Genomic DNA, 23,583 nt, shown 5'->3' with positions numbered 1-23,583 from the left:
TCTTTAAAGATTAACTCCATAGCGCCCCCAGATCTAAAATCCTGGATCCGCCCCTGCTCAAAATAGTGTTCATAACTCATATTAATATATGAACAGTGATTGTTTATATCCTCTAGAGTTACTTTTTCCCGATCTGTCCAGAGAGCCACTATCTGTTAGAACAAAGTATCCTTATGGGATTAAGCTTACACAATTTCTCTCGCGTGCTCAAATTACTGACAATATCTCTTTCCTGGTTCGTTGAAATATCAGTTTATTGATGAAATAATCGTCGATATTTCAAACGTTTAGGTTTCAAAATATCGGTTTCTCTAACTTGAAAACTTTCTTCTAATAAATTCAAAAAATTTGAGCTGCCATCGTAATAATCAAATGGCATTCCGTTCGGTTTTCGATTTCGGTTCAATAAAAAAGGAATTCGAGAAAGCCGAAATCAACACCAATTTCATTCCACTCATATGGAAGTAAGAAAACCCACTAACTATTTCACTCTCTTTCCATTATTTATTTATATTTAATTTTGGTGTATTTTTGCAGATACGTTATTCAGAATCCTAATTGTGAATTAAGTGAAGTACCATCATTGCCTGCACGTGCACATGCTTTGCTCACTTCGAAATTTAAGTCCACGACTACAACTGTTGATTCTGTTTTGGAATCAAACGATAATGTTACCACTAAACTTCTTGTTAAGTTACAGGTACTTACTCTTTCTCTAATCTTGGTTTATTTGAAGTAATTAAAATAATCATACTTTTAGTTAGCTTATCGGTGACTGTATTCTTATTATTATTATTACTAGAATGGGGCGTATGTGGAAGCTGTGATTATGAGATATGACAGTCGTTTGGGAACATACGGTGGAAAGCCCCGTCCCGGAGGTCCAAGGGCTACCCTCTGCATTTCATCCCAAGTATGTTTGTTCTTCACTGTGGTGTGGCTATATGTTCTGCTCACACGAATAAAGACTTCTCCTTATGGATTGCAAGAAACTTGTTTCAGTAGATGAAAGGCCTCTTTGTTTGTCTTTTAACAGGTTGGATGCAAAATGGGCTGTAAGTTCTGTGCAACTGGGAGCATGGGTTTTAAGGATAATCTGACTTCAGGTGAAATTGTGGAACAATTGGTCCATGCCTCTCACTTGTGTCAGATACGCAACATCGTTTTCATGGTGTGTATTACTTTTCCCCAACTAATTTATTTTTTCATTTATTGATTAATAACTTAAGACTATTATCAAATCCATGAATGAATGATTATAAAATTATAATAGGTACTTGAAGACTTGAAGTTAGGCAATGTACGAAAATAGTTTGGTTAGTTTTTTCTTTATTTTAATTTTAGTGGTACCTATTCATAATTCTTATGGGATGTGTAAGATGCTGAAATATATCTTGAATCTTAAGGTTTCTCATGCAATTTACAACATGGTTTCTATAAATAGGTTTGTGGAATGTATCAGAAAGAAATAGTTGACCAAGTGGCACTGTAAAAGTAGTGCAGTTCATCATGTGATTCAATTGGTATCCTGTTATTGTGAATGATACAGTCATAAGCCTTCATAGGTGCAACTGGTTTTTGTATGCTCCGTTCTAAGTACTCTAATGATCAGTGATCATTTTAGTTTCTGTTAGTTAGTGTATAACTAGAGAAATATTAGAGCTTCATTGTAACTGTTTCTTTTGTTGGTTTTATCCTTCCTGTTACTTTTGATTGTTTTAGATATAATTTCAGTTGGATGCAACTAGTTTTTCAAAAGAATATTACTGAACCCTTAGAATATTAATTACTAACATTGTTTTTCTGTCTGCAGGGCATGGGTGAACCAATGAATAACTATACTTCTGTTGTGGAAGCTGTTCGAACCATAACAGCATTTCCTTTTCAAATATCACCAAAGAGAGTTACAATATCAACTGTATGTATTATGACCTAATGTTCTATGTGAACTTTTGTAATCTCCTCATATATTTAGCTAAGTTACATTGACACGGGTAGGTGTGTCCGTATCCGTGTGTACGAAGTGTCTGACACGGCGAAATATGAAAATCACATACAATATGTGTCCAACACGGACATGTGGATACATATCCGACACAGTTTTTTTTTTTAAATATGACGTGTCCGTGTTACATAGATATTTAGTAATCTAGTATATATATTCTCTTTATTGGTTCTTCTTGGGGCTTTTGTTTATTTGGCTGGCCAGGGTCATGTGTTGTAATGGTTAAATATTAAGCTCCCTCTCAATATGTGACACTTCTGCCAATACGTTGAAAATGATTTTATTATGTGCATGCAGAAGTGAAATATTCTAATGTCACGGTGTTCCTCACTAATACCAACCCACACATATTTGTAATTTTATTCTATAAATTATTAAATGCTCTATTCAAGAAATGTCTTGTCAGTGGCCCAGCCATGTCCTAAAAGTGACCATGTTTACAAATATAGACCCTGATTTAGCGCGCCGAGCAATTTCCAAGTGTCTGACATGTGCCTATCACCATTGTTATTGGATTGTGCACTTCCTTGATTACATCGAGGGATTTGGTTACAAAAATAGAAAGCGAACAGTGACTGTATCAGTTGTGTTTCAATCTTAAGAATTTATATTTAAGATGATATCTTCCATAGGTTACATTGGCACGGGTAGGTGTGTCCGTATCGGGCACGGATATGAATTGTTGGACACAGCAAAATATCAAAATTCAAGGTAAATTACATACAATGTGTCCGACACAGACACGTGGATACGTATCTGACACATTTTTTTCAAAATATGGCGTGTCCATGTAACTTAGGTTACAGTTGACACACGGGTATACTAATGCGCCGGGATCTTGTAGGTGGGAATCATTCATGCAATCAACAAGCTCTGGGATGACCTACCGACTGTGAACTTAGCAGTTTCTCTACATGCACCAATTCAGGATCTCCGGTGTCAGATAATGCCTGCAGCACGCGCTTTCCCGCTGGAGAAGCTTATGAATTCTCTTCGATTATATCAAAAGAACAGGCAAGGTTCTGACACTTTCTCCTTCATATTTATGATATCTTTTTTATTTTCTAACATATCTTGTTCGCGAATTCGGTTCAGTAAACAGAAGATATTTGTTGAGTACATTATGCTTGCTGGCATAAATGATGACAAGGAACATGCTCACCTGCTTGGCAAATTGTTAGAGATGCTTCAAGTGGTGAGCTCTATGTTTGAACTTAGAACTTTAAATGTTCTTTAGATATGAAGGACCATTCTGCTGATATTAGATAATATCACATTAAGTTTGCAAAACATTATTTTTTTAAGAAAATTATGAGACCAACAACTTCTGAATTAGAAATTGTTTGTATACTGTAATCATTAAAAGTTTTGAAACGCGGTTGAAGTTTCTTGAATTTAGTATGTTGAACTCGAATTGTTTTCATTGTTTTTCTGAGTGACCTCCCCACCCTATTTATGTACCTTTGGCGTTTGATTGTATCTTCTGCTTGTGCAGGTTGTTAATCTAATACCTTTCAATCCAATTGGTAGTTTGAGCTGTTTCAGAACGAGTAATGAGCAGAGCGTCATAACATTTCAGAAGATTCTTAGAGGTGTCTATAATATCCGCACAACAATCCGGAAAGAAATGGGTCAGGATATAAGTGGTGCATGTGGTCAACTTGTTGTAAACCTTCCAGTAAAGGGATCGTTAGACACTTCAAGTTCCCTGACTGATATTGAAGATCTACATATCTGATACAGAAACAGACGTTCTTGATTTTCCTCTTATCGAGTATGAACTTTTACTTGAAACTTTAGAGCCAACCGTCACTGGAATAATGATCAAATGAATTTCTTCTCATTTTAAAGTATTTCTGACTCCCCTAATGGCTCTTGCTTTTTGTAGGCGTGGAAGCAGAGAAGCCTGTTTGGAAGTTTCATGTATGGAATTAGAACTTTGTAGCTTGGCCAATGCAGTAGGACTTATGCTTTCATGTACATGTACCAAAAGTCAATACTTTTATACCCCGACAGTCATCCTAACCTGTAAGGAATTTTGCAATCTAATTATGTTTGTACTTTTTAAACTGATTTCTGTAGTACAATTTGTGTTTCACATCCTCCATAACAAAATTCATTGAAGTGTGAAACAATATTACCTTGTTTCTATACTGCTAGGCTGCTGGCAATAGCAAACCGATACTTATTAGTTTAATGCAGGAAACATGTATGTCTGTCTCGAGAAATGGGTATTATCAAAAAAATTGCTTCTGTATACAGCTACATTCACTCTGTTTCTTGCTCCATCAAATTTTAGGTATTATAGTTTTCTGGTGTGAGTATGAAGTGCAGGAATGTGTGTTCCGGTTATTCTAAGCTGTACTGTTTGGTTATTTGTTATTCTTCTTCTGTGGTAAAATGGGGGGCATTACCCTCAAACGATCAAGGCATCAAATCATGCATCCCGTGTCAAACATAGTTTGGTGAGCACGAGGGCAGAAAAAAAGTCTTACTTATTTTGTCACATATGGGTGGTGCACTGGTGCCATGGAGCTCTCCTACTATCGCTTCTAGGCTTCTAGGCTCTAGCTTTGCTTGTTTTTTGTGGATGTAACATCTATTGTTGTTCTCCTGTGCGTGTGAGTTTTTCTCCATATGACGTCCTCTATCTTCTAAGATGACTCACTCTCATTCAAGTTTCTCTTTTTCTATGGGGCGTTTGGCAACCATTTTAATTAGAAATAATTATGTTTCTAAAATCAATTCTAACACAAATAGTTTTTAGATAAATATTTATAGAAGAAATAATATCAATTACCAAACAACTACATAATCAATTATTGATTTAATGACTAAACCAAAAATAGGAAGAGAACTTACAAAAAAACAAAAAAGAATCAAAATATGGTAATTCATTTTAAAAGAAAAACTGCGTAATTTTTGTTTCTCATTCTTTAAGCGTTTTTTTTTAGATTATCTCAAATGAGATAATGGTTGCTACAAGTACCAATAAAAAAAAAATAATGGTTTCTAAAATTTTTTACCAAACAAGTTTTTTTATATCCAAATTCAATTATAGAACTCATCTATATTTATATCTTTAGATATATATTATAGCTGTACCCTCCTGGCTCTATTTTTTTTTGCCTTCAAAGAGTCTCCAATATTTGTAAAACTCTTTAGCTAATTATGAAAAAGTAGGAGACAAATAAGATAAAATAAAACAAATAAAGAATTTCCAACTTTGGGTTGGATGTTTATACTCTTTTTATTTCCTTGATTTTCAAGATGGTTAAGTTGTCAAAGTTAAGAGCGTCTCATTTTTTTTTACCAAGGCAAGTAGCAAAGTACTTTTTAAGACCAAAATAGATATTTTATAAGCTAGGGTATCCTATGTTTAAGACCCTTCTAAGAAAATATGATTTGAAAGAACTCATAGAACTGTATAATCTTCATCAATAGATTTAAGAGAAGGCATGTCCCACAACAACAGTAGCAAGTAAGAACTTTTCTGCATTCCCTTATGCTACAAAGACCTTTAGTCCCATGAAATAGACTATACATGTACATGAATTATTACTGGAGATTTAGCAAAAAAAAAAAAAAAAAAAAAAATACTGTAGGTGAAAAAAAAAAATCCTCTACTGAGGGGCTGATTACTAAGATATCAAATTACGATAACAACAAACGTTATGCAGTAGTACTCTTATGGAAAACATGTTGAACTGTACATGGGATGATGAAAAACCCCATTTCATTTACAAAACACAAACTGTGGTTCAAGAGCCAATGACGATTCATCGTCTGCATTTTCAACCTCTGTGGTTTCTACACTCTTCTCTTCCACAAAAAATCCATCACTGAACCTATCGTAGTTTGTCTGCTTATCTGACTTCCAAGGACGTTCCCCCAGTACTCTAATCATGTCCTCTTGGTGTAAAACCTCCTTCTCCAGCAACAACTCAGCAATTTGAGCCACATGCTCTTTATGCTCGCTCCTCTATTAGTCTACATCAATAAGAAACCACTGAAGGAGAAAATTTCACTGAAGAACTTTTATGAAGTTTTCAATCCTCTTTAGTTTTCTTTAAGGGGAGATGGTTGATTAGGCTGATTGCTTTTACACGACCAGTGACTTTTCCAGATTTCGCATTGGCTGATTGCTTTTATGAAATAATGTTTATCACAGAGATAGCCATTCTGAACGTATCCTACAACCATTGAGCTCCAGGAAATCATATCTCGGTACGTAGTATCTTCGAAGACAGAAGCAACATATTGAATTGAATCACATTTGGTGTAAACAGATACAAGAGTATTTCTAATCCTTCTTTCAGAATCCAATATGTTCCTGTAGGAGTAGCCATGGATTTTTGTATTATTTCTTTACAATTATCAAGCTACACTAAAGATATTGCTGGTAGGGAGGACACTTGCTAAGGTTACGACATGTGAATGAAAATGCTCACGACATCACTAGACATAGTATATTGAGCAAGAAAAAAAATAACCCCACTATATGTAACTATATCTGTGTTTAACCCGGCATGCTTCATGTCCTGTAGGAGTTGTATGCTATCCTAATAAAAACCGTTTTGAGCATAGCTAGAAATTAGAGCATTCCACGCCTTATTTTCTCTTCGGGCTTGAGATTTTTAGCACTAGATGTTGGTATTCTCCTCTTATAGAAGGCATCACAATTACACATAATTTGGTTCTAAATAAACTTCAGTTAATAGTGAAAATGATTCATGTTTGTCGTCTTTACACATAATAGTTCTAAACTTTACATTTGATGGGATTTTCTTGCTATGGTTTGAACAGGTTTAATGATAGTTTAGGATATCTAAATAGGGCTAACAATATATTGTCAAAGTTAGAATCAGAACCCCCCCTTGGCTTGCTTCCGCATGAGCTAACAACTTAAACGAATACCACGACTCAGTTATTGCAAGTAGCGAGCTTAGTGTGCCTGATAGGAAATTAGCCGAAGCTATTGAATAATAAAAACACACGTTTATGTTGCATTGTTGATTAATAAAGAGGTTTTGCCACATTGTTTATACACATTGGAAATACATAAAGGAGATGATGATTCAGTTGAGGGTTGTCTATTTAGGCATCTTCTTAAAGTTGTATATAAGAATAATCGGGGAAATGAGAAAGCTTTGGAGCAGAATCAACTATCTCAGAAGGTATTTAAGAATCGGGGACTGAGTGCAAATGTGCAGAAGTTGATATTGTTAAGTTGGGGAGGTTTCATGTCGCCATTAGTATAATTCTTATTAATAAACACATGAGGAGAGTATGGCTAGAGTCTAGAGCTATGACACTTATTGCTATTTTAGAGTCCCTCTATAACCACAAAAAATTTCGAGCTTCTGAGAAATCTCTTACAAAGGGGTTTGATTTATTTGGAGTGGTTTACTTACAAGGTTTTAATCATACTAAGATTTGTGACGCGAGACATTAAACTAATCTCGAAAAATAATTAAGTGAAAATTAGAAAATGGATTCAAATGCATTAAACTAATATCAAAGAAAAATAAACGGAAAATCAGAAACTGAATGCAACTACACTGAAGTAACCTAAAAAAAATTAACAGAAAATCGGAAACTGGATGTAAATGTATTGAACTATGTAACCTCAAAGAATAATTAACATAAAATCGGAAACTTGATGGAATTGCAGTGAACCTCAAAAAATAATTAATGAGAAATTGGAAATTGTATGTAAATGCATTGAACTAACCTAAACTAACCTCAAATAATAATTAATGAGAAATCAGAAACTGGATGCAAATACATTGAACTACCTTAATTAACGGAAATCGGAAACTAGATACAAACGCAACGAAATAGCCTCAAAGAACAATTAACAGGAAATCGGAAACTGGATGCAACTACATTGAACTAACCTAATTAATGAAAAATTGGAAACTGGATGCAAACGCAACAAACTAACATCAGAGAACAATTAACGGGAAATCAAAAACTGTAAGCAAACACATTGAACTAACATCAAAGAATAATTAACTAAAAATCATAAACTTGAAGCAACTACATTTAACTAACCTAGAAAAATAATTAGCTGGAACTCAGAATCTATATGTAAAGGCATTGAATTAACCTCAAAGAATAATTAAAGGAAAATCGAAGACTGGATGCCATTGTATTGAACTAACCTCAAAATATTACTCATAAGAAATCAGAAATTGGATGTAACTGCATTGAACTAACTTCAAATAATATTTATCGGGCAATCGAAAATTGGATGCAAATGCATTTAACTAACCTAAAAAAAAAATTAACGTGAAATCGAAAACTGGATGTAAATGTATTGAACTAATCTCTAAAAATAATTAATTGGAAATTGGGTTCGATCTGGTCGCAAATGTATTGAACTAACCTCAAAGAATAATTAAAGGGAATCAGTAATTGGATGAAATTGCATGAAACTAATATTTTTTTTGCATGGAACTAACCTTAAATAATAATTAACGAGAAATCAAAAACTAGATGCAAATGCAGTGAACTAACCACAAAGAATATATAACAGGAAATTCGAAACTGAATACAACTGCATTGAACCAACCTCAAATAATAAATAACAGAAAATCTGAAACTAGACGCAACTGCACTGAACTAAGCTAAAAAAATAATTAACAAAAAATCGGTTTGGATGAAACTGCATGAAACTAACTTTTTTTTCCCTTGCATAGAACTAACGTGAAATCGGAAACTAGAAGCAAATGCATCGAACTAACCACAAATAGGAATTAACGAGAAATCGGAAACTGAATGCAAATGCATTGACCTAACCTCAAAGAATAATTAATAAGACATCAGAAACTGAATGCAAGTGCATTGAACTAACCTCAAATAATAATTAACAGAAAATTAGAAAATTGGACACAATTGCATTGTATTAACCTTAGAGAATAATAATTAACCTAGAAATCATGACTAGATGCAAATGCATTAAACTAACCTCAAAGAATAATTAACGAGAAATCAGATATTGGATGCAAACACACAATGAACTAACCTCAAATAATAATTAACGGAAAATCAGAAACCTAATGCAAATATTATGAACAAACCTCGAAAAATAATTAATGAGAAATCGAAAACGGAATACTAATGCGTTAAACTAGCCACAAAGAATAATTAATTAACGGAAAATGGAAAACTAGATACAAATATATTGAATTAACGTCAAATAATAGTTAACGGGAAATTGAAAACTAGGTGCAAATTCTTTGAATTAACCCTAAAGAATAATTAAAGGAAAATCGGAAACTCAATGCAACTGCACTAAACTAACCTAAAAAATAATTAACAAGAAATCGAAAACTGGATACAACTATGCAGCTGCATTAAACTAATCTCAAAAAATAATCAACGGGAAATCAGAAACTAGATGCAATTGCGTGTAGCTAACTCAAAGAATAGTAATGCAACATGAAATCAGAAATTGTATGCAACTGCATTGACCTAAGTTTCAAAGAATAACTAATGAGAAATCAGGAACTGGAAACAACTACATTAAACTAACCTAAAGAAAATCACCGGGAATTCTCATAAATTGGATGCATATGCATTGAATGAACTAACCCTATTTATTTATTTAATATTATTTTTTGCATGGAACTAACCTCAGAGAATAGTTACTGTGAAGTCGGAAACTGGATGCAAATGCATCGAACTAACCTCAAAGAAAAATTAACGTGAAATCGAAATTATAAGCAAATGCATTGAACTAGCCGAAAAGAATAATTAACGGGAAATCGAAAACTGGATGCAACTGCATTGAACTAACTCAAAGTATAATTAAGAAGAAATTAGAATGGAAGCAAATGCATTGAACTAATCTCAATGAATAATTAACAAATCAAAAAATTGGATACAATTGCGTTTAACTAACCTAAAAACATAGTTGTATTATGTGTCGATGGAATGTTCGACAAGTATAATTTTACATATAAAATAGTGTTTATCATATTGATAAGCACCCAAAACTGTATTTTGAAACCCCATTGAGACATATAAATTTGGTTAATTATGTGTTTAATAATCATGAAATAAATATGTTTTCATACTTTTGCAGGTATTTGCAGTAAACATGGAAATATTGGTTAAACCTGCGATAAAGCACGAGGAACGGCGTATATATGAATTCTTCCAAATTCGCACAGAAGCATCAAACTTCTAAAGCTCCTACCTCTCGAACCAGGACTCCGAATGCGACAAGAGAGCTGCTCAGACAATCAGGACGATGAACTCTACGCATAGGCGGGAAGTTGTAAAAACTGCCCAAAATACCGACCGCCATCGGATCGCATTATGGACCCACTATCTTGGGGGCCACAAGATTGGATGAGTCATCAATCATGGAGCATGTCAATTTAATAAATTATTGGTGCAAAGTTGACACCTTGCATGTAATAAATTAGATTAGGTGTTAATAGTGAAAAAAAAATGCAAGGTGTCACTTTGTTTAAATGTGGTGGATAAAAATGAATTAATGTGGTTTGATGATTCACGTGGGAGGAAATGAGATTTCTCTCAAATAAAGAAGAAATTAGACAAGGGTGGGGGACACTCCATTTACTCCCTTGACTTATTTTCCTTACATTGCATTATTTTAGTTCCTTAGTGAAAAAAATCATAAGTTAGTTTTTAGTTTTTATTAGAAAGCTTGTAATAGTTTTAATGGAGGAAACACTTGTTTTCTTTTAGAAAATAAATAGAAGTGAGTTTGATTGTTTATCTTCTTCCTTTTTCTCTCTTTCATTGTTTCTCTAGTTTAAATTCCTTGTCTCAAGGATCATGAGCTAACTTCCTTTTTGGGGAGTTAATCCAACTCATGTGAGGGACAAACAATTGTTGTTGGTTTGGTAGGTTTTTAGGAAGAACAACTAACTCTACATCCTATCCCAAAATGATAGTTGGTGTAGTGTCTAGTTAGGAATCAAGCAATGAGCTTAGAGATAAGTCATTGCTTGGTTTCACTTGCTAGCATGTATGAGCTCTTTAGTGAGCCATACATGCTAGGGATCAAATCTTTTCTTTCATTAGGGACTTGTCTATGAGTCTAGGAAGAATCAATAAACCTTTTCAAATCAACAACAAAATGTTAGTTTCACATGAGGAGGATTAACTCTCCACATTTCTTCTTAGTAATTTGTATTTTGTTTAAGTGCATGATTTCAACTTTAACGTATTTCTAAATGTTGTGTAGGAAAGAAAACCTAGCATTAGTATTATAACCTTACTCCTTAGTTCCCTTTATTGTAACAACCAATTTGTTAGTTGTCCTAGACTTTAGGTTGGTTTGAATCCTTATTCCAACTCTACGAAATCGAAGATCGTGAGTAAGGACCTTGAGTTGCTTTTGCATCAATTTAGAGAGTTCAAACCTCTAAGTAGTAGTAAAGAAGTATATATCAAATGCCGCTGCCGTTCTAAAGCCATAGGACTTGTGCTACGGATCGGAAGTTGCATCAAGGGGGAACCCCCATTCTCTTTCTTCCTTTCCTTTTCGTTCGTTTTTACGTTTTTGTTGTTTTTTCGTATTTTTGCCTCGCAATAGACCTGTAAGCTCACGGATTTTTCGTTCCACTTCCAGGTACCAAAAGTTAGGACTAGGAAAGATAAATACAGGCAATTATAAGACTTCTGAGAAAATTTGAAAGTATTCTGAATTACTGGACAAGCATGCGCGGGTGTGGAGTCGCGTGTGCGAGTGGGACCCGCGTCCGCGGGTGAATTTCTTCAGTTGTTGCTCCTGTTCAACCACCAGCATCTCCTGATCTACCTTGATCCATTTCCAGGCCTAAATATCCGCCCTCAGACCTGAAAAATTCGATAATCCTTTGGGATTAATCGCGTCGACGAATTGAAACGTTTGTTTCAGTTCACAGGCGGAAAAGCGGGAAGCTACTGGTTCCAAAATTTCAGTATTATTGTATTTTTTTTTTTTATGTTTTTTTTTGCATGTATGCCATGTATATAGTATTAGGAAAAATTTATGGATTATTATTTAAGTTTTAACCTAGAATTATGCATGAATCAAGTTCGTACACCGGTAAATATTTATATACGATTACACGGACATGAATTGCATATTAATGTATATTTACATTTTAATGGTACTGTTTTGCATGGGTATATGTCTTTCTACGTATAAATGTTTCTTGTTACATGTTTAATATTTCTCTCATATCGCATTACCGCGGTATTGTCTAATAAGTCGATTTTGTTAAGAAAGAGGAGAACATTCCAACGAGGGTTAAAAATCTGAGTTGGGTAAGTTGTTTCTAAACCCTACGGGTAAAGTCGCTCTCTATATGACATTCGCAATCTCAATGAGTATTGTCGAAATCGAATTATTATGCAATACAAGAGTCGTTTTTTAGTTTATGTATAATACCTTTCATGTTTAGTTTTGTCGATTTTATCTGGCAGATGTATACTATATCCCAAGATGCTTATGTATTTAGATACGTATGAGTGATTCAAATTTGCCTGTTACTGTTGATATACGTTTACGTAATATTGATTTACAAATTAGCGTACATATAAGTATTACTGATGTATATTTGCCTGTACGTATGGAAATATTTATCGATGACACAAGCTTGCCTATTCGTATAGCTATACGTATGAGTAGAGTACCTTCACATGCTACTGCACCTAGTATGGTATGAGTAGATTGTATTTGCATGTTTGTATTTTCACCCTTGCATAAATCTTTAAAAAAAATTAAAAAAAAATTAAAAAAAAAATTAAATTAAAATTAATACCGCCTTTGCATAAATTTTAATTCCATAAATCTTAAATCATATTCCAATGGTGTCTAGGAAACTTGAAAGATTGAGGTTACTTAATTAGAACCGTGCTTGCACGGAAAGCCCTCCCTCATATCTCTCTTGTGACTGGCTGTTGGTTTATGCACACATATTCCTAGCTTCACTGCTACGTTAGCAGCAGCTTAGGCATATGTTGTTAAACTCTAATGCTTAAGATAATAATAAAATTCGAGTCCTACTAAATTCCTTCAGTAAGTTAGATCTAATTTTATGCTTGCATGAGATTAAGGTCTGGTTCCACTAAAGAAATTGAACATACCTATCGTCGAAAAAAATACGATAAGCAATTGCGTAAGTTCTCACCTAAAAATTGTTCTTCTACTGCTAATTACCTTCATCACAATCCTTCGTCGCCATCAACTTTTGTCATTATGGCCGACGATCCTCCACCAAGAGAAGCCCTCTCGATTTATCTATGCATTACAGAAGGACCTTCTTCCCCGCATCAAACTTGAGGACATTGTCGGTGATTTTCAGATCCCACCAAACGCGTTTTCAGTTTGTTACCTATATATCATGGTTTGGAGCACGAAAAACCTTACAATCATCTTCGTGAGGCTTCAACAAGTGGCAACAACATTTCACCATCCAGCGCCTCTAAGGAACAACTCTTGCTTCGATTGTTTCCATTCACTTTAAGCGAAAAGCGCCAATCCGCTAGCAGACAACAGCCACAATCCATAGATACATGGAATAAACTAGTTCAAGCTTTCATGCTTCAATTTTACACTCGAAGAAAACAACCGAAATGCTTCGAGAAAATTCAATTCTTTTCGTCAAAATCCTCATGAATCCTTTTACGTAAGCATGGAGTCGCTTTTATCGATCTTCGTTAGAATGTCCTCATCACCAACCGACAAAGCCGCCCTTGTTCGCTCATTCTTTAATGGTCTTTCGATCATCAAAAAGAAACTCTTGATATAATGAACGGCGGTTGCTTCATGGACAAAGGAGCTACCGAAGCTTATACTTTTCTTGAAAACAAGCGAAAAAAGGTACACACCGGGTAACACCGAAGTCGCCTCGGTCATCAAAGGATAATGTTACAAAGGCCACATCTATTTTTTGAGGTAAAACCCGATCCCAAAATAAAAAATTTGATAGAATCCCTAACTAAAAAGTAGATGCCCTTGCAGCAAGTAAACGAACAACTACCAAAACCGGTCATGAACGCTGACACCGCCCTTGTGTCCTTTGTCTTAGTCCCGCCATCCCGATGCATATTGTCCCTTGTTATATGCTTCCCCTACTCAACAATCGAGGAGGCATGTGCATTCAACATTCCCAATGCACCGTGGAGACAACATCCGAATTTCGCCATGGCCCAAAATAACCAACAAATGGGGCTCCTCCGTGTTTCGCTTAATCCACCGCTCGCCTACCAACAATTTTATTCCATACCGCCAAGGAAATAATCAACAATACCAACAAGGTCAATTTCAAAATAATTCCAATGCAAACTATCAAACCAACCGCAGCCTTGTTCCAAAATTAATCCGGATCCCAACTATAATCAACAACTTCTCAAAGAATAATCGTGAACTACTACCTGTGCAACAACCTCGCGCAAGAACCCGCTTTGAGATAGGACAAACGAGACTTTCTTAGCTTACATGAACCAACAAATCTCAAATTTTAACGCCTATCCAACAATCACTTCAAAGAATTGGCGCAAGAAAAGAGTCGAAAGGTGTGTTTCCCCGCAAGCGCCCAAACCCTAAACCAAGAAACACAACCTTTGAACTCACCAATGCCCGGGTACAAGCACCCCCAACCAAGGTGAGGTGCATGCAATCACTACTCTACGATCCGAAAAAACTATAGACAATCGAATACGATGCCGATGATCAACCAAAGGAAAAAGAGGGTTCCAAGGAATCTATTTCTAATAATGAACCTACGGAAGATTCCCCGTGATCCAACAAAGTCAACACCTCCAAATGTAGGAAACAAGCAAGTAGACCCTTTGCCAAATTCCGCCCGAGGCACCGCTTTCCTGCGGCTTTGGCAAAGAATAAACCCGATGAGAATTTTGCTTTGAAATTCGAGAGACTTTTCAAAATTTAACAATCAACTTACCTTTTCTCGATGCCTTAAAACTATTACCAAAACATGCAAAATTTCTGAAGATATGTGCACCACAAAAGGAGAACTAATGTTCCTCAACAAGCGTTCCTCATCAACGGTTTCCTCCATCACCGAACACAATGGTATAGTAAAATACAAGGACCCCGGGTAGACCAACGGCCCATGCACCTTAGGTGACAAATACATCACGCCATCGCACTACTAGACCTAGGAGCTAGTGTGAACTTACTTCCATATTATTTATTTAAACAACTAGGTCTTCATGAGGTCAAACCTACCACCATGACTCTACAGTTAGCGATCGCTCCATAAAGTATCCAAAAGAATTGTGGAAAACGCCCTTGTAAAAGTCCAAGATTTCTTCTATCCCGTAGACTTTGTTATTTTGGATACGAAGTTGCATGTGATTCCATTCCTATCATCTTAGGACGTCCGCTCCTCGCCAATCGCTAATGCTCTTATTAACCTGTAGAGATGGTTCCATGACCATGTCCTTCGAAATCTTTCGGTCGAGGTGAATGTGTTCAAGTTGATGAAACAACTTCCGAGCGACATTGATGGTGAGGTCAACAGGGGTTGACAAAGATTCCGCAAAGAGTATTTCACAAACTCTTTTCCTCGAAGATGAAGTGTACCAATTTCTTTCCTTTAGCTTAATCTGAGTTTGAGGACGATGATTATACACACGGGCAGTAAATGAGTTATTAGAGTTAGTACCATTATTTGACCCTCACAAATGTTGATGTCAAGTAACTTGGATGATCATCAATCTGTTTATTGCATGGATGATGACCTTCCTCAAGAATCTTTAATACCCACTCCACCCCCCCTGATTAAAACCTCTTCCTTCGAATTAAAATACGCATAACTTGATGCGGATGGTCGCCATCCGCTTATTATTTCTTCATTAATTGACTAACGATCGTGAAGCTCGCTTAATTAATGTCATTCAACAACATCGCTCGCTATTGGATGGTCCCTCGATGACATTAAAGGCATTGAACCTAATGTGTGCACCCATCGCATACACCGAAGAAAATGCTAAGACGCCACGTGAACCACAAATACGCTTAAACCCTACCATGAAAGATGTGGTCCGAGAGAAAGTGTTAAAATTACTAGGTGCGGCATTATTTATCCTATCTCGATAGTGTTTGGGTGAGTCCCGCATAACGTAGTTCCAAAGAAATATGGCATTACAAATGCAAAATGATAAAGATGAATGCATTTCCGCCAGATCCCAATAAAATGGCTTAATATGCATTGACTATCGCGAAACTTAATGCCGCCACCGTAGGGATCACTTTCCACTTCCATTCATCGATCGATGCTTCGAACGCTTAGCCGGTCATGCCTATTACTGTTTTCTTGATGGTTATTCGTGTTATTTTCAGATAGTCATAGACCCCGCCGATCAAGAAAAGACAACGCTCACCGTCCCTTTGGTACATTTGCATATAGACGAATGCCTTCGCCTTTGCAATGCACCCGGTACTTTCCAACGCCGCATGCTTCATATTTTCAGTGATATGGTTGAACGGTTTATGGAAGTATTCATGGACTACTTCTCAATATATGGGGATTCTTTCGATAGTCGCTCTATCAAATCTTGAAAAAAGTCTTTACACGCGCCAGGAAGAGAAAAATCTTGTTCTTAATTGGGAAAATGTCATTTCATGGTTACTAAAGGAATAGTTTTAGGACACATCGCTTCAAAGGACGGAATCGAAGTCGACAAAGCTAAGATAGAAAAAATTGCTTCACTTCCCATACCAAAACAGTTCGACATTCGCGACATTCTTAGGACACGCAGGTTTCTATAGAGATTTATTCAAGATTTCTCAAAGGTTGCTAGACCTTTAACCAATCTCCCGCTTAAAGATGCCATTTTTATTTTAGTTTGCAAACAAGCCTTTGAGATATTAAAAACCGCATTAACTACCGCTCCCATAATTCAACCACCTGATTGGTCTAAACCTTTTGAATTAATGTGTGACGCGAGCGACTATGCTATAGGAGCTGTACTAGGGCAATACCGAGAAGATAAACCAGTTGTCATTTACTATGCAAGTAAAACCCTTAATGAAGCTCAACGTAACTATACCACCACTGAGAAAGAGTTTCTTGCCGTTGTATATGCGTTGGATAAGTTTCGTCCTTACCTAGTGGGTTCTCCAACTATTATCTACACTGACCATACGACACTTCGTTATCTATTAGCGAAAAAAGATGCAAAACAAAGGTTGATCCGATGGATTCTCCTTTTGCAAGAGTTTACTCTCGAAATTAGAGATAAAAAAGGTAGCGAAAATGTGGTTGCGGACCATTTATCAAGACTTTTCTGTGATGTTGATACTGATACCGAACCTATCTGTGATTCCTTTCCAGATGAACACTTGTACTCTATTTTTTCGTCCCCTTGGTACGCCGACATAGTAAATTACTTAGTTACCGAGGAAGTTCCTTTATCTTGGTCTCGTAATGACCGAAAAAAGTTTTTATCCACTGTGAAATTTTATTTCTGGGATGATCCCTACCTCTTCAAGTATTGTTCGCACTAACTAATCCTCCGCCAGCATTCCCGACCGGGAACACAACGATGTGTTATCCTTCCGCCATGAACAATCTTGTAGTGGTCATTTTAGTGGTAAGAAAACTGCGCGCCAAGGTTCTACAATGTGGTTTTATTGGCCAACACCGTTTAAAGATGCACATGAGCATTGCAAAGCATGCAATCGCCAGCCGCCAGCTAGGTCGCATTACTCAACGCAATATGATGCCCTTAAATCTCATTCTAATTGTGGAAATCTTTTATGTATGGGGCATCGACTTCATGGGTCCATTTCCAAATTCTCATGGCTTCCTATACATACTTGTAGCAGTTGACTATGTGTCAAAATGGATTGAGGCATTGACATGTCGCGGCTAACGATCATAAAACGGTCGCTTTGTTCGTAAAAGAAAAATATTTTCTCTCGATTTGGTGTTCCAAAAGCTATAATTAGTGACGGGAAAACATTTCTGCAATAAAATTTTGAATCATTAGTAAAGAAATATGGAGTCACGCACAAAGTGGCAACTCCGTATCATCCTCAAACCAAGGGTCAAGTAGAAGTCTCTAATCGAGAAATCAAATCCATTTTGGAAAAACTGCCAATCCATTTAGGAAAGACTGGTCTCTACGATTATCCGATGCTTTGTGGGCATACGTAATGCCTTTTAAGACACCTATAGGAATGTATCCGTGATCGCCTCGCTTTTGGAAAACCTTGTCATCTGCCGGTTGAACTTGAGCACCGCGGCTCTATGGGCCATCAAAAGCCTCAATTATAACACTAACGTGGCAGCTTAAAAGAGAAAATTGCGCTTAAATGAGCTTGAGGAAATTCGAGTGATGCCTATGATCTCTCAAAATCCTATAAAGCCAACATGAAAAGAGTGCATGACAAGCACATATTGAGAAAATAGTTCAAAGTTGGTCAAAAAGTTTTGATGTACAACTCAAGATTACACATTTTTCCGTGAAAATTAAAAACTCGATGGTCCGGTCCTTTCATCGTCTCTCTTTGTCACCCCTTATGGGGCTATCTCTCGTGAAAACGTAAATGATGGTAGCGAATTTCAAGTAAATGGCCAAAGACCTTAAACATTATCATGAGTTGCACTCTCCGGATGTCGAAGAGACTCTTCTCAATGATCCAAATCTATACGCATTACTAATAGATTCGCGCTGGTGTACTTCTTTCCATGTATTTAAACAGGAAAAGTATGCCATTAGGATAGTCGGGCCCTCTTCTATTTTCTTTTCTAAAAATCCCTAGAGTGTGTGGTTGCAAGCGCCGAAACCTTAGTCCACAAAACTCTACTTCAGAACTGAGTATAAATGTCTTCTGATAATCGAGCAAACGTGCCTCCTGGACAACAATGGGTACCAAAAATTTCAAATCCTTCTTTCTCTTCCCTTTTCTATTCTCTTCCTCGCGAACTCCAACTCATCATTTGATGTAAATCTCACCCATCTCGAATTGGTAATGGTCGTAGTACTTTTGCTCGAAAGCGACGTGCGAAAAGGATGGGGTGGTGTATGAACTGTCAAACTCCTTTCTGTCCAGGTCTTGATCTTCTATCCGAGATGAGCCGGTATAAGGTATATTATTGTCTGACACCAGCTCAGCAGGATAAACTTCGTCGCCGTCCCGTTATTCCCACAGGTTGGGAATCATCTTGAGGATCTGACGTTAAAAGACTCACATTCGTCTTGAGGATCTGACGTTAAAAGACTCAACATGTATATACTCATTTTTTTTTATTAGCACCCAAAGATGGTGCCCAAAGAGAGTCGTGATATGCACCATCGGACATTTCCTAGTTCAGACGGGCAATGGATTCCACCGTGCCAACCCCGATCGGTTTTCTATGTGATCAAGCTTTGGGCGGTTTGAGGCTATACCATATGTACTAAGGGTAATATTATTATTAGACCATTGCACATTGGTCAAGGATGGTACCGCCCCGAACCCTAGGCCCCAAAACATAAAGGATAAGCCACACCGGGTGGATTGGGTTAAGCCTGCAGCCATGAAAGTTGCCCTCGAAAGTTAAGCCGTTTTGATGTGTTGTTTTATTTGGACTTCCGTGTTGTTGACACGCTCTTCTCGACTTGTACATTTGTATATAAAAGTGTAAATAAATAAAAACCAAAAAAAAAAAAATTGTTTGAATGTGATTTTTTTTTTTCATATTCTAGTGGATGGCAATTTTAATGCCGATCGCTTTGATATCTCATCCGCTCAATTTGGAGTTGAAACGAATCAATTTCCACGCTTGAAATTTCGAACATTTCGACATAAGGGGAATTTCTATTCATTTGGGCTTGGGCCAAAATTTTGACCCGACCCAAAAAATAAAAAAATCCGGGTACAAAGCCCACGCCACGAGGCACCCACACGCCCACCCCCTCTCATTTCTTCTTCCACAAAAATCGGATCTTGGTCCCCCACACATCACATCACAAGCGACTAGCAGGAGGTGAATTGAATTCGACGAAGACGCGGCCAAAGTCCACCAAACTCAACCCCTTCCTCCAACCATCTCCTCCACCTCCTCTTGCTATTTGCACCCTCAAAATATCCTCTACACCGCTATGGCAGCACGAAGGCGAATTACAGTTGAGAGGAATTTCGCAAATCTCTACAATTTCGGGATGTTTCACCCATTTTTCGATGAAGAAATTGCTAGTAGAGAGTGGGAATATCTATTGCAATCAATTCCAGCTCAAGATTCAAAGATTTAGTGTTGAAATTTTACAACAATGGAGGTTTCCGGGTGACGAATTTTGATTACGGGGATGGGTTGGAACGTGAACTCACACCGAGTTGATTTCGAATACCGCATTTATTCCGATAAACTCGATAGTCCGACCCTCAAGTATTGTCGAGTATCCGACCACGAGGGATTTGATGTTTGACACGCTTCGAGGGAGAGTACAACACCGGCTCGAATGCGTGTACCAAAGATTCGCCGACGTAACCAATTAGCCGCCACTCAATGGGCGGGCGCATAACGCCATTGAACTTCAAAGACGCCCGCGGAACAAGACTTTCTTACACCTCCGCGGATCCTACAGAGAGGAAGAACACTTTCTCAGATGGTCCATTTCCGGCCATATTCTTACGACCGCCAAACAAAGTCACCTCCTCGTGTTGTACTTGTTACTCAAATTTTATGCTTAACTTAGGGTTCCAAATCCGCTACTCCTTTCATTGAAACAAGCTAGGTCTTTCGAGAATTTTGGAATTTTTGAGACTTGTGTTTTAGACCACCGGGACCCAAGAGCTAGAGATGACATTGAGCATGATAACGCATCTCCTCCTCCTCCTTCACCACTCTCGACCGTTTTAATGAAGATACCATGCTACCAATCAATACTCCTATGGACGCTTTGAGGCACATGAATACTAGTATCGTAGGATGTTTCTTCGCCAGAAGAGATGCTTACTTCCCGCATGACTTCCAAAGAAGAAATGAGAAATCGCCAAGGCCGCTTTCCGAGAATGATGATGGCAACTCAAAGAAGAATTCCAAGATCATTTGCTACAATCCTATAGGCCACATTCCGCACCGGTCATTTCGGTTCGTTAAGTTAGGGCGTAAGACGAGAAACCCGGTTCATCTTCGCTAACCCGAGGATTCCCAAAGAGTCGCTTATTTCCCTTGGTTTAGAAATGACTATGTCATTTATTTCCCTTATGCATTGCATTTTTATTTTTTTAGTGCTAAATTATTATATATCGGTTGATTTCTCATAATTTTGTATCTCCAGACGGTTTGAATGAGAAATTATTTATGTTATGCGAATATAGTACTTTCAAAAATATAAGTTTGCTCCTTGATTCATTGGGCCTACTCTCAAAGCCCAACGGTCAGAACCCAACGGACTGATCCAAACGGTCAGATGCCCAACGGTCAGAAATCAAGTTATAAATACAACTCTCCTTTCCACTTTCACTCATTCCCTTCTCTCACTCTTCACAAATTCTTCTTCACAAATTTTCAATTCCTTGAACATAATGAATCAAATAGACCGATGGGAAAAGGAGCAACGCGAATGGGCTATTACATTAATCGTGATAACAATGTTTATCATTATTCTCTTGTCACTCATGCATAACATGATCCAGAACATCTAGATCTATGTAACTTTTTTTTTTTTTTTTTCGATTTTCATTTTGTATATTAGTATGGTGTGTTAAATAATTCTCACACATTTGTACGGGTTACGTATTAAATGGAGAAGTTCCGTATTAAATATTTGTGTATATTAGTTGTTTTTTCCTCTCTAAAAAAAAATAATAATAAAAAATAAAAATATATAAAAAATAAAAATAATAACAAAAATAATAATAAATAAATAAATAAACAAACCATAATAAAAAAAAGGCCATCCAAAACTCACCAAAATAATTAATGGATACACATGGTGTTCAGAGAAAATCGCGGCACGCTTACAAGGTACACATAACACTTGTCACACATGCAAATGATTATTCTATCCATATTCTATTACCGAAGTTATGATCATCATTTCTGAAATTACGTGTAAGTCTAACTACCCCGTGAAACTTTCCTCCGTATTTTCTAACATTAAACCATCTCATTAATTGTATTTGGATATCCGACATGACAAAGACTTACCGTGGATCCCCTATGATGTTGTTCATAATCACATGGGTCATTAACTACACTTGACTCCGTGATTGGTATAGACTCATAGATTGGCTATAAATCTCTTCTTTTTCAGCCATTCTTATTCAAACAATTTTCACTATCCTTCCCTCAAGAATGGCTCAACCAAGAAAAAATAACGGCAGAGAAAGACTACCCGAAAACTTTCAAGAGGGCTGGTTTTCCTTATTTTGACACCAAAATCATACGTCATGGATGGACGCCTCTTCTATATCATTCAAGAAATGGGTATTCCCGAATTGGTTTTGATGTTCTACCAATTTAGCGGATATGAAGATGGAAAATTCTACTTCAATGCCTATGGACAACGATTGAATTGAATAAGGAAATGATCTCCTACATACTTCAAATCCCAATACATACCTGTGAGTCCCTTATTCAAGAGTCATCATTTGATTCCGCAAAAACTTTATCATGAGCTACCGTGATCTCATGGCGACGCCGAAAATACACATCACATTGTTCTTCAACACTCTTTGAAACAAAATCAACGTGTTGTGCTCCACTGGTTGGGACATAATGTGGTAGGTACATCACACCAATCAGAAGTCACAAAGCCTCAACTTCACCTACTTTGGATTTTGCAAACTCAAAGAGATGACTTTTGTCTGATCCAACACCTCTGGAACGTAATCACCAAGAAAACAAGAAGGTCAGCACCCCTACCCACTTTAGTAACGCAGATTATGATGCGTTGGGGTTATCCAATAATTTCTCCAGAGACACCCCTTCAAAGAGCATATATAAAGGTACTCCAAACAGACTACTCCGCTGGTTTTGGACCCCGATACTGATAGATGAGCGTAACAACCCAAGCTCAAATTCTCGACCATTTATTTGATGAAAATGCCATGTTGAATATTATTAATCCCATGGAAGGCATTAAACTTCTTCATCGTGGTTTGAGGGAACTACTACACTCGTCGAAATATCATCATCACAACTCTTCAGATTTCCAAGATCGCCAAGCAACGCATGATGTTGAACAGAGGAGATCTTGGAAAATCATTCTCAATCCTTGCAAAATCACGCCTCCTAATGGAAAATCAAACTCAGACTCTCTCCCGAAGGGGACATTCAGATGCAGCTTTCGCCCAACAAATAGAAGACCTAAACGATTTGGTGCAAAATATGCATCTCCAAGATCAATATAAGAATCCATGATATTACTAAGTCAATAAGTATATAATCATATATGTTATTACGTTTTTTCCGTCATACTATGTATTTTGTCTTATCTTTTGTCTTCTTTGTATGAAATGCTTAGTAGGATTGTCATCATTTCGTTGTGACTAATATAATTTTAACATGTGCTACAGAGGGTCTATTTTCTTACATACTCATTTTTTCATCCAAATTGCGGTATATCGTTACCCATTTCTTTACTTC

At 36.8% G+C, this 23,583-nt stretch overlaps 1 protein-coding gene across 1 annotated transcript; it reads left to right on the top strand.

Moving 5' to 3' along the window:
• The first annotated feature begins 304 nt into the window (after positions 1-304).
• On the top strand, positions 305-4,074 carry LOC147491294 (Radical SAM superfamily protein). Its single transcript, XM_086567569.1, has 9 exons — positions 305-464; positions 538-700; positions 803-913; positions 1,037-1,171; positions 1,814-1,918; positions 2,850-3,019; positions 3,101-3,200; positions 3,501-3,779; positions 3,894-4,074. The coding sequence occupies exons 1-8, from the start codon at positions 373-375 to the stop codon at positions 3,741-3,743; spliced, it is 1,119 nt and encodes a 372-aa protein (XP_086423695.1). The 5' UTR covers positions 305-372; the 3' UTR covers positions 3,744-3,779; positions 3,894-4,074.
• Positions 4,075-23,583: the final 19,509 nt, after the last annotated feature.

This window comes from Coptis chinensis, chromosome 6, assembly GCF_015680905.1.
Source record: "Coptis chinensis isolate HL-2020 chromosome 6, ASM1568090v1, whole genome shotgun sequence".
In the NCBI taxonomy this organism is placed as follows: domain Eukaryota; kingdom Viridiplantae; phylum Streptophyta; class Magnoliopsida; order Ranunculales; family Ranunculaceae; genus Coptis; species Coptis chinensis.
Note: the sequence above shows the minus strand (reverse complement) of the source record. Positions and strands in the feature narration are given on the sequence as shown.